Source organism: Triticum aestivum, chromosome 3A (assembly GCF_018294505.1).
Source record: "Triticum aestivum cultivar Chinese Spring chromosome 3A, IWGSC CS RefSeq v2.1, whole genome shotgun sequence".
Classification (NCBI taxonomy): Eukaryota; Viridiplantae; Streptophyta; class Magnoliopsida; order Poales; family Poaceae; genus Triticum; species Triticum aestivum.
This window is the reverse complement of record NC_057800.1, coordinates 552,381,636-552,392,636: the sequence shown is the minus strand read 5'-3', so window position 1 is coordinate 552,392,636 and position 11,001 is coordinate 552,381,636. Positions and strand designations below refer to the sequence as shown.

The following is an 11,001-nucleotide window of genomic DNA, read 5'->3' as shown; positions in this document are numbered from 1 at the left end:
TCCATGGCCCTAGGGCCACCGGAGACGACGCGGACCTGCGCCGGCGCCGGCGAGAGGTAGGAACCCTAGCTTTCTTTCTTTAAGGACGAGGAGGAGCAACTTGAGGATCTGTTTGTTTTATCTTCGGGTATGTCTCCCTTATGACCTTTATTAGGAATAAACTAATAACCTTCTTGTGTAGTTCCAATCACCATCAATAAAATGTGTTGTGACTACCATGTAGCTATCTTGTTATTGAGAAGTCCAACAAACCATTGCGAGGCACACTCTTTCACATGATTTCATGCAAAAACAGTTTGTGCTTGGCTTCTCTCCAAAATAACTGCATACACCATCTCTAGTGGTGGTTCTTCTAGAGGGCACATATAAACGTGAACAGGTCTTTTCCACCATTTTCGAAAACTCAACCTTTTCGTATGAGCAAAGGGATGCTCGTCTTCGATGATCATTTCAACAATAGCTTTTCTAATTACTTCTAGGTCAAATTCATATTTGGGGATGGACTAGATCTATTGGAGTATTGGGCCTCAAGTCCTATACGATCAACAGACTGAAAGCCCGCTCATGTGGGCACACACGAGATTCTTCAGTTTTACGGCTAACCGAGGCTATAAACCAAATCCAATTTACTAAATCGGGTAGCTAGATCTAGAAACCAATTTTTCTGTTGCTAACTCAAAAAACGATGAATTTAGTTTATTTATTTTGGGTTCGGTTTGGTTTTTTATTCTTTTCTTTTTGTTTTATGCCCGGCCCTAAGGCTGCATGTATATAGAGGATTCGGTTGGGAAACCGAGGCCCACGTGCCCCATGTGTCCCAACCCCTCCCCATTTCACACTATTTTTTTAGAGAAGACCATCATGACTAGACATGCGGCAGGAAATTAATGAACACACATTTTTAGGTAAGCTGTAGCACGTACTTCCTTAACTTCAATGTCCTGGCTAAGGATAATTTCGGAGACTCCGGGTCATTGTGTTTGACCTTTCTGACACAAAGATAACCCTGTGTGTTATCATGTTCGTGCTTGACTACCATGCCAGCAATTGTGTACTTGTGCGTACATCTCCGCCATTATTATGAATGTACGTATATAAATTTGTTAATGTGGTTACACATATGTTTCTTTTCATGGTTGTATTTGCAGATATTCAAAGCCATGTAGAGTGCCACAAGACCTTCCTGAATCCTTCGTAAAACATGTTGCACATATGCCGCTTTGCTTGTTGGCTGCCGTTGGTCTTTACGTTCAACCTCATGCGAATCATTCATAAAACATGTTGTTCATAAGTTGCTTGGCTTTTTGGATACAATTGTCCGCTTATCACTTGCAAAGTATTTTATTTTATTTATATACTTGTGTTTTTTTGCGGGGTTATCATACTTGTATTAATTGTTTATATTGAGATCCCACCCGTGAGACAGGTTGCAGGTGAACCTACTCCTTGGCATATTCTCATCTTTTTTGTGTGTGCGGCAAATCCTATTTTCTCGTAGCTTTTGTGTTGCTAATGATTTGCCTTAATAAAATCCGACTAACAAAGAACAAAAGTCACACTAGACGTTTGCAAGACGTCGCTGTGGTGATTTCTCCTTTGCTAGGCCCCACATTTTAAAACATACTCCCTTAACCTTAGTTCAAAGTTGCGATACTTATTTTGGATCGGAGGGGGGTACTATTTTACATGACCACTTGTTTGGAACATGTTAACCTTTATTATTTTTTAAACACGAACATCTCTTTGAATTATATGGACATTTCACGGGAATAATTTTAAATATATGAACATCATATTCGAATGCACGGATATTATTTTGATGTATGTGAGTATAATTTCTTTTCACATACAATAACTTTTCTCTAAAGTATATATTTTACAGCACACTAAGACTTTACAAATAATTAAACTGATTATATAAAATTAGTGAAATAAATTTGTACTTCTTAAGGGTTTTTTATGTAGTATTTTCAGGGGAAATTTTTATATAGCAAAAGGACAAATTCAGGTTTTGAGGAAGTCATATAAGGAGTACCCGGGTCCGGTGTATGGCCCAGTGAGCAATGAGCCCACATCGACCGAGCAGGCAAAAAAAAAAGACCGAGCGGACAAAAATGAACTAAGCCATCAAGCGCAAAAATAGTTTCACGCCGTTGCCGGGGATCGAACCCGGGTCACCCGCGTGACAGGCAGGAATACTTACCACTATACTACAACGACTGAATTGTGTAAGCTTTCAATTACTCCTTAATTATAAATATTCCCGCAGAAATCAATTACTACATCGTAGCAGCCACGGTCGCCGGTGGAGTTCAGCACCAGCGCATACCGAGCCCTCATCGATCGTACTACGACTACGAGCGGAAATGCCAAACGTACGGCCGGGAAGATGTCTACAGGGTCTCTGATCCGTTCATTGGTGAAACGATGGCGTTGCGAGATGGGGTGATATTTACAAAGCTATGTGGATTCTCCCGTGTGATAATGGAAACAGATTGTCTAGAGATTGTTAATTTTTAAAAGACTCGGCATTATAGCTTGTCTGTGGTGGCATCGGTATTACTAGAAATTGAAGAGCTAGCTTCCTTGTTTTTTTCTTTTGATATTCAGCATGTAAACCGACCAGCTAATGTATCGGTCCATCTTTGTGCAAAACATGCATGTACTCTGACGATTACCGAAAGTTGAACTGGTTCGAGACCCTCTTTCCTGCTCACCAGCTTGTTAGTAATGATGCCAGGAATTCATTGGTTGAATAAATCTCTCTGATTGAAACACAAAAAGAATGTCTACAGACTAGAGTACAGGCTGGGACCACGGAGGGCCGACCCTGTTCCCGTAGCTGTTTCGTAGGGATTTTTCGTATCTTCCCCGGATGGGACGTGGCAGGCGCTTTCCAAGAGCCAAGACGGAACTCGACGTGCGCGACGCATATATTCAAACGCAAGCTGACGGCCGCGCCCCTCTCCTCGATCGCCACCTCCACTAGCAGCAGCACCACATTCCTTCCTTCCGCCCCCCGATAACCTCCTCCTCCCCGCTTCGGATCTCACCACCACCACCACGTCCGATCCGGCACTCCGTTCCAACCCCAGTCGCCCGATGACGCATACCCCCAGCGCCCACGCCGCCACGCCGGCGCCTCAACCTCCCGCCGAGGGCGCCGGGCTGTCCGAGGCCATCGTGGCCGCGCTGCCGCCGGACCCGTACGACCAGCTGGAGGTGGCCCGCAAGATCACCGCCGTGGCCGTGGCCGCGCGCGCCTCCCGCCTGGAGCACGAGGCCGCGCGCCTCCGCCAGAAGCTGGCCGACAAGGACCGCCTCGCCGCCGAGCTCGCCGACAGGGCCGAGGAGCTCGACCAGGCCCTCCGCGACGCCGACGCCCGCCTCCGCGCCGTCCTCGATGACAACGTACGTGACCTCGACCGCCTCGCCGCCTCGGTTTTGCCGGTTGCTAGCTGGTGCTGAGATTTTGTCGTTGGTCTTCTTCTTCTTGTCGTGTAGGCTAAGCTGGTGAAGGAGAGGGACTCGCTCGTCCAGACGTCCAGGAAGCTGGCCAGGGACCTCGCCAAGGTGACGCCATTTGTGATCTGCGATCACACGGCTGTTCTCCTCGCGTTTACTATCACTAACTTTTCTGGTGGGTTTCCGCTTGCAGCTGGAGACGTTCAAGAGACACCTGATGCAGACACTGGGGGACGACAATTCTTCAGTAAGCTCCTCCAGTTTAAACCGATCCTCTGTCCCCTGTTTCTGTCGGGCAATGGCCACTGTTGCCGTCCTCTGTAACCGAAGACCAGTGTATGCATTGCTAGTATTTAGTCATGAATCATTACGTGTCTCGTGCTCTGCAGAGTCAGGAGACAGTGGACATCAGGACCTGCGAGCAATCGGTCGCCAAAGCAAGTTCCTGGAGAGGTATATATTCTTTTGATCACTGCTCTCCCTCTTGGACAATGTTCATCTCTAGCAGCTCATTGTGCTCCATCTGTGTTAACTAATTCTTCTCGCGACCACCCCGAAGACGACGCGTCCGCGAGCAACAATCCTGCTCCTGCATCCACCACCCGAGCCGACGGATCTTCGGAAGCCGAAAGCGTGAACCAGGAAGGTATGCGCTCAGTCACGATCAACAACATTCCAATAATACGTATCTGCAGTGCAGCACAACTACAGGATTCTGAACAATGCTTCTGTTGTGTGCACGTTGACAGTGGCAAGGCCGTTCGAGCAGAAGCTCACCATCACGCACATGACCCCGCGCCTCATCGCCGACCCGGCGCCGAAGCAGAGGTCCTCCTCCGCGGCCTCCGCCCGGAGATACTCCACCGCCGTGTCCCCGAAGCTGGCGTCCCGCGCCTCTTCCCCTCGACGGTACTCCACGGCCGTGTCGCCGAAGCTGTCGTCCGGCAGCAGCGGCGCCGGCGCCGCCACTTCCCCGCGGCTCGAAGGCCACATGGCGATGTCGGCGTGGCTCCCCTCCAGCAAGATGTCCTCTGCGGCCAACTCGCCCCCTCGTGGGCACTCAGTCTCAGGTAGTCCTTTTTGTTCGACACAAGAGTTCATCAGCATTCACAGGAGCTAGCTCATTCATCTGGAGATTGCTCTTCATTCTCTCCGCTAAGTACGTAGTTGTTCTTCTGTTTTTGGTTTCAGGGCGCACGACGAGGATAGATGGCAAGGAGTTCTTCCGTCAAGCGAGGTAGCTCTCGTTTCCTTTTGGTATACCATAGCCTGCAAAACATTGGATTCTTGGTACGAAAACATGTCATCAATTTATTTGTCTCCTTTTTTCTTCATCCGCAGGAGCCGTCTGTCGTACGAACAGTTTGCTGCTTTCCTCGCCAACATCAAGGAGCTCAACGCTCACAGGCAATCCCAAGAGGTAACCCTCACTTTCAGTTTCCAGCTGTATTTGTGGTTTCTTTCGGATACAGATCTTGAGGTATACTTATACTATATTGGTGTGGTGGTGCAGGAGACCCTCGAAAAGGCAGACCAGATCTTCGGCGCAGAAAACAAGGACCTCCTCCTCTCATTTCAGGGCCTGCTTAGCCGTAGCCTCACGTAACACACACACACACACACACCCACAGGCAATTTTATACCACCTGAATGCAATGCAGAAAGTGAAAATTATGTGCACTTTGTATGCAGAATAATCATCTGTTCATCGCAAAAGTAAAGAAATAATCGTCATTTCTTCATCACACAAAGAACTGGAGCAGCTCTTCTGCCATCCAGATAGGTTGTGTTTTGCGCTCCTTGTTGTAATTGACACGATTTTGCCCTATGAATAGAAAAAAGATCAAAGGGGGTCACACATGGTAGTGATCACAAACAGTCAGCTACAGAGCTGCTGCTGCACACCAAGATTGAGCAGGGTTTCCTTGCAATGATAAGAGAATGAAACATTAGAATTCAGATTCAGAAGTCAAGAACAATACCAGCTTTCACATTCCTGAGAGTCGTAAGTCGTAACTAAAAACAGATGCCAGATTTCAACCTTTCAAATGTCACTTTTGATGACCGACGACTATCTCAGTGTCAGTGGTCGAGGGGGGCTTAGAAGCATCCAATGCACATGCAGTTTGAAGCTTCCTAAGCAATATCCAGACCGGTATATGTACAAGACGGAGAATATCCGTGGAAAATTTGAGGCCGTGCTCAAGCATACTTCTGGATTATGTACATGGGATTTTAGCTTGTGCTGCGAGTCGCACTATCTAGTTTTGCTCGGGGAGTATATGTAGTTTTATGTGACTGTAAGGCAGGATGATGGTTTTTGTAGATGGGCCGCCATGAGCTTGCATCTGCTATTCTTCTCCTCTTCACTCCCTCTTGGTTAGCGTCTTTTTAAGGCCTCTCAAGATCTTTGCAAACCATATCGTGTTCATGATGAGTAGTATTGTGGGCACGCCAAATATCAGAACGCGGCTGAAGGTCCGCATCTGCATCACCTGTCAATAATTCAGATCAAACTTAGTGTCAGAATCATCGATGTGATATTTGCCACATAGTTATGTGCTGGAACAGAAGTAGGAATTACGTCATCATAGTGGAAGTAGATGTGGTAGAACAAGTAGATGAAGAGAATTATCCGTGCCACCTGTATTACACAAATGGTTGACTATGTTAGAGAGAAAATTGTGGTAAAGCATGACCAAAGTAAAGCAAGCCAAAAGAAAAAAATGGAATCAGAAACAGGAACACACAAGGGCCTAGCAAGAAACAAAAACCAAAGACAAAACCAAAGAACCTAGGGATAACCTACTGAAGAGAGCATAGTTAAACTAAAATTACAGCATGGCCTCGGCACAGAAACATCTGGGGGTATAATAGCATTAATATTTCAACTTGTACGATAAGTTTCTGTAAATCACAAGACCAATTGCTAATACTGTATCCCATTCCCCAAGCCGAGTTAGCAAATGTCCAATGTGAGTTATACAGAACACAAACATAATACAAAAAACCATCTATTACAAAGCTTGAGGTATTCCACTAGCTGCAATTTTTAAAAGGGAATAGTGGAATAGAGTGTATAAAACAGTTGACAAACCTTAGCTTGAAGCAAATTCAACAAAATTATTTTTTTGAACTGGGTATACAATTTGAAATGCTCATTCATGTATGCACACATTGAGGCATACTGAAGAGTGAGGACTAATTAACTTGTGGTCAGTTGCGTGAAAAATAACGTGCATTCTATAACTACTTTGTAGAAACTTCCACTTACCAGCCATGCAACAACCATTAAGCTACCGTTCACAACATAGGCCTTGGATCTTTTCAGTCCAGCAGTATCAAGATACCTTCATAACAGAAGGTAACAGGAAAGATCAGATCGAATGAAATAACAATAATGACCCAGAAATATTGTGCATTCATTGAATCAAATCAAATACCAGCGGAGGTTGATTCCAGGTGTGGTTCCTTCAGAGATGAGAACCATGTATGTATACAACTGGCCTTCCCCAGAATTCACAGAATAGACTATGGAAACAAGTGACAGGAAGTGATGAAGAACCTGGCAATGATCAACCCGTAATGAATAATACATACAAAAAATGCAGCAATGATAATTGAACAAATACAATGAATATTAACACGTGTGTCAAGGATGCAACCCAGAAATATCACATAAGGGCACTTACATACTCCATTCCACCTAGAGAAGGATAAACCCAAAATATCATTGCAATGTCAGTGATGAAGTACCCAACAGATACCTGGACAAATGAAATTAAGCCGATATGAGGCAAATAGACAATGCATGCCAACATAGTCATTTCTTGAATGGGAACAAAATAGTACTTTACCGCTAGTGTAATATTAGAGAGGTTTGAACTCCGGAAAGTTACTGGTCCATCCAACTTATCAGAGTATAGGTCGGAAAAGAATACTAGGTACACTGACATGAATGTGATGAAAATTGCATGGACAGTGGAGATGCCCCTAGAATAGGTAAAAGATCGGTCGTGAGTAGATATGTCAATAAGCACATGGTGAAATTGGACATAAATTTTGCAGACAGATGGCTTCACCTGTTGTTCCACTCAAGCTTTTGGGCTTTTGTAAGAGAAGCATAACACTTGTAGAAGAATGAACTGACTAAGTGTGTGATGTCATAGATCTGCAAACCAAAAGGAAATTTGTAGCCAAGAAAGTAGCTAGAGTTCTGGTACATAGAGATCAATCATAACTTGTTCCATGCAAGAATTTCAGGGTTAACATAAATGTAAAATAAAACAAGAGAAAATCATAGGTTGCAGTGTGGATAGTGCAAAGGGTTTTGAAAAGTCAAACTCTGAAAACAATGCTAGAAGTGATGATTATCATCTGCATGCTGCTATCTACTTTGTTACATCGCAGAATAGTGAAAATTGCTTTTGGAGGCCGAGCTCCATGGAGGCCTCCAAATGCAAAATTCAAAAATCATGAAAATTCATATTTTTACATTTCAAAAAAATTTGAAAACAATACAGAGATAGATGAAGGCATAGTGCACAAGTGTGTAAATTTTCAGGATGAAATACGTTGAAATGAGGGCTGTGCAAAGAAGACAAATCTGGGGCTTTTTAAACATGGTACTATTCATCTTCTCAGACCATGAATTTGTCTTTTTTGTACAGGTCGCTTTTCAACGTATTTCATCCTGAAATTTTACGCACATACGTTTCACATCCTTGTTTACTTGTACAAAAAAAATTTACGCACATACGTCGCACATACGTAATTTTTTGATTTTTTTTAAATCGGCCTCCTTGGAGGCCGAAAGCCAAAACGCCATTCTCGCAGAATAGTTAATAACTTACTACATATACATACCACTATTGCCTAAAGGATACAAATGGTACACAAGGTATTGTAAGGGATCCTGGCATACACAGACACACACAAAGGGCAAATAATAGGAAATTATTGCGGTATTAAACATATATGGTAATACACTGAGGCCAACCTGTATAATACAGATTAAAAACAAATATACATTGTGATTCAACTTCTGTTTCCCATGGTAGCCAAATATTGATTAAAAATGGTTAATATATTGATAGGATTAGGTTAATTTTTGTTTGCTAAACCGTAACATGCTTGGTTTTGAAAATCTTGTATTGAGTATCCGAATTTAACTGCTCATACTAAACAAAAACAAAAACGTTACAAGCCAAAACAAACTGTTAAATCTATTGCATGACTCTAATCTGAAAATTCATCACAGCTTGTATGTGAGTTTAAACCTTACATTACTTCAACCGATTTCAGATGCATCCGCGGCTTAGGATCGGATGTGGTGGGTAGCCATCGACATATTCCTAATTAGATCTCAGGCTAAACTGAGAATTTGCAATCCTACATTAGTTCTTTACAGAAACCTGCTTATACTAACAGCCATATATAGTACAAATGGTGTTCGGTAGTCCACAATTTTCACATAGTGAAGTTAAGCAAAAATGCAATAAAACTAACATCTATTTGTTTCTTCCATCTAAATACATGAATCATGTGAGCATCACTAAATTCACTGGTGACATGATCGTAAATGTCAACAAATAAGAGGGGGGCAAAATAATACCATCTTGCACATCAGGATCCCACCAAGCATAGCAGTGTACGAAACATATGCATCTGCAAGAAGGTATTCCTTAACCAGTGACTCTGCTTTGTACGAGTAGGCCTTAGCCGCCATAACAGAGGTTGTGGACAGATCCATCAATTCCTATATCTTGACTCAGCAGCCTGACGAAAGAGACAAGTCACATAACAAGGTACATTTTGAGCCATAGAGAAGCCAGAATTATAAAATGCCCACGCTAAGATTAAAGATAGTTTTTGTGACATCCAGTTGACCGTAGAAGAAGAACCAAGATATGGGTCATTGCTAAACAGTACTCGGAATAGTCTTCCATTCCATGAAGTACAACACCCAACTGTCACTTGAATGCATAATGGTAAAGTACACGAATCCGACCACATGAAGAAGCTGAAGCCAAATAAATAATCAATCCCTGTCATGTGTCACTTTCACCAGAATAAAATAGCAAGCAGAAGCATGCACCAAAGATTGAGTCTATACTCTATACTGGAAGACTGGAAGCTGTGAATAAAGCAACGACGTAGTGCCGAAGCCAATGAATGGATCCTATTAACAATTGCTAGAGCCACAGTTTAAGTAAGATAGTCATTGAGGTCCCCATAAACAGCTACGAATCCAAAACGATAGCAGCTAATTGCATGCTTGACAGCCATCCCTCTAAACACTAAAATTCAGGTACTATATTGGAGAATGTATCGAATCCAAAACAACTCATAACAGCGTGTGGCACTTGTAATCACGCGCACAACTCGCAGGAAAATGGTACTCGAAGATGAGTAACACGGAGAAGATACGTCCACAAACCTGACTAAATAAGGCAACGCACAAAGCGCACGAAGGAGTCAAGATGAATACAGGGGATGGGGGTCGGAAAAGGTGCGCAAGAGGGGCAACCTTTTGAGGCGTCATTCAAACCGCCAGCTCGGAAAAAAACATCCGCACGTTGCGACCAATTGGGGCACCGAATCGATGCCCGGACGACAATGGCACGCGCCGTCGCCCGGAAGAAAACACCACAGCGATCAAAAGGAAACAGCCCCGAGTCCCGGAAGGCAGGCACGCCGCCGCGCGCGACCGATAATAACCGAAACCAAAAATCCGAGGAAACGGCGAAAAAAACAGGCGAAACCTCCCGCCGTCGCATTGCGCACGGGCGGCGGAGGCACGCGATCGACGCCCGAAACTCCCATCATCGGAGCCATCAATCCCACCGACGAACAGGCCTACGCCGCCACGACCGACCCCCAGACCTCGCCGTATCCCGAACGTGGCAACCGGAAGCAGGAGCCGGGACGAAAGCGAGGCGCGCCTCGGAGCCACGTCGCGCCCCACGATTTTTGCGGCGGGGCAGGACCGATCGGCGGGGAAAATTCGACGAGCGGCGGGCGGGCGGGCACGGAGGAACAGAGGGGGAGCGGGAGCGGGAGGAGGCATTAGTACCTTGCGGTTATGGCGGTCGGCGGGGAGGGGCGAGGTTCCGGCGGTGCAAAGCAATCGGGGGCGGGGTGGGTTGGATGGAGAGGGTGGCTATATTTCGCCTCCTCCGGCACCACGCCTCGCCTCGCCTCGCCCGTTGCGCAAGCCACAAAGGAAAAGGAGAATGACGGGGGCGAGAGGGAGATGGCCTGACGGGATTATAATGGCCAATTTATATTTAGGATGCCCTGCCCTGCCCTGCCATGGAAAGGGGGAGAGAAATAATTTCGAACTGAGCCGAGGGGGCAAGGAGTGTTACCAGATGCTTGCGCAAAGGGGGCGCGTTAAAAGTTAATTAAAATAGTATCGGTGGAAACTAAAAATGACCTGCGATAAAAAATGAGACGGACGTAATTGAATGATTTTTTTTTGTATATTTTCAAACAAATGGTCTTTATATAATATAAACCAGTAAGTTAGCATCA

The 11,001-nt window shown here is 44.8% G+C and overlaps 2 protein-coding genes and 1 non-coding gene across 3 annotated transcripts; 1 reads left to right on the top strand and 2 right to left on the bottom strand.

The window, feature by feature from the left end:
* Positions 1-2,148: 2,148 nt before the first annotated feature.
* TRNAD-GUC (transfer RNA aspartic acid (anticodon GUC)) lies at positions 2,149-2,220 on the bottom strand. The gene has a single exon. It is a non-coding gene; the product is annotated as a tRNA-Asp (tRNA).
* A 766-nt stretch (positions 2,221-2,986) lies between these two features.
* Positions 2,987-5,438, top strand: LOC123062175 (uncharacterized protein At4g15545). Its single transcript, XM_044485553.1, has 9 exons — positions 2,987-3,411; positions 3,505-3,573; positions 3,659-3,712; positions 3,855-3,918; positions 4,025-4,111; positions 4,215-4,535; positions 4,657-4,702; positions 4,807-4,885; positions 4,979-5,438. The coding sequence occupies exons 1-9, from the start codon at positions 3,103-3,105 to the stop codon at positions 5,069-5,071; spliced, it is 1,122 nt and encodes a 373-aa protein (XP_044341488.1). The 5' UTR covers positions 2,987-3,102; the 3' UTR covers positions 5,072-5,438.
* Positions 5,404-10,753, bottom strand: LOC123062176 (TLC domain-containing protein 4). Its single transcript, XM_044485555.1, has 9 exons — positions 10,541-10,753; positions 9,080-9,243; positions 7,548-7,636; positions 7,323-7,458; positions 7,158-7,232; positions 6,909-7,030; positions 6,740-6,815; positions 6,050-6,109; positions 5,404-5,960 (listed from the first exon to the last, which is right to left on the bottom strand). The coding sequence occupies exons 2-9, from the start codon at positions 9,215-9,217 to the stop codon at positions 5,832-5,834; spliced, it is 825 nt and encodes a 274-aa protein (XP_044341490.1). The 5' UTR covers positions 9,218-9,243; positions 10,541-10,753; the 3' UTR covers positions 5,404-5,831.
* Positions 10,754-11,001: the final 248 nt, after the last annotated feature.

What these genes read in the sequence shown, in the direction of transcription:
- LOC123062175 (XM_044485553.1), top strand. Translation starts at nt 3,103, where the DNA reads ATGACGCATACCCCCAGCGCCCACGCCGCCACGCCGGCGCCTCAACCT. An exon ending in GCGCCGTCCTCGATGACAAC is followed by an intron (nt 3,412 to 3,504) that starts GTACGTGACCTC and finishes CTTGTCGTGTAG; the next exon opens with GCTAAGCTGGTGAAGGAGAG. An exon ending in TGGGGGACGACAATTCTTCA is followed by an intron (nt 3,713 to 3,854) that starts GTAAGCTCCTCC and finishes CGTGCTCTGCAG; the next exon opens with AGTCAGGAGACAGTGGACAT.
- LOC123062176 (XM_044485555.1), bottom strand. Translation starts at nt 9,217, where the DNA reads ATGGATCTGTCCACAACCTCTGTTATGGCGGCTAAGGCCTACTCGTAC. An exon ending in GGATCCTGATGTGCAAGATG is followed by an intron (nt 7,637 to 9,079) that starts GTATTATTTTGC and finishes TTTGGTTTGCAG; the next exon opens with ATCTATGACATCACACACTT. An exon ending in CCTGGAATCAACCTCCGCTG is followed by an intron (nt 6,816 to 6,908) that starts GTATTTGATTTG and finishes TCTGTTATGAAG; the next exon opens with GTATCTTGATACTGCTGGAC.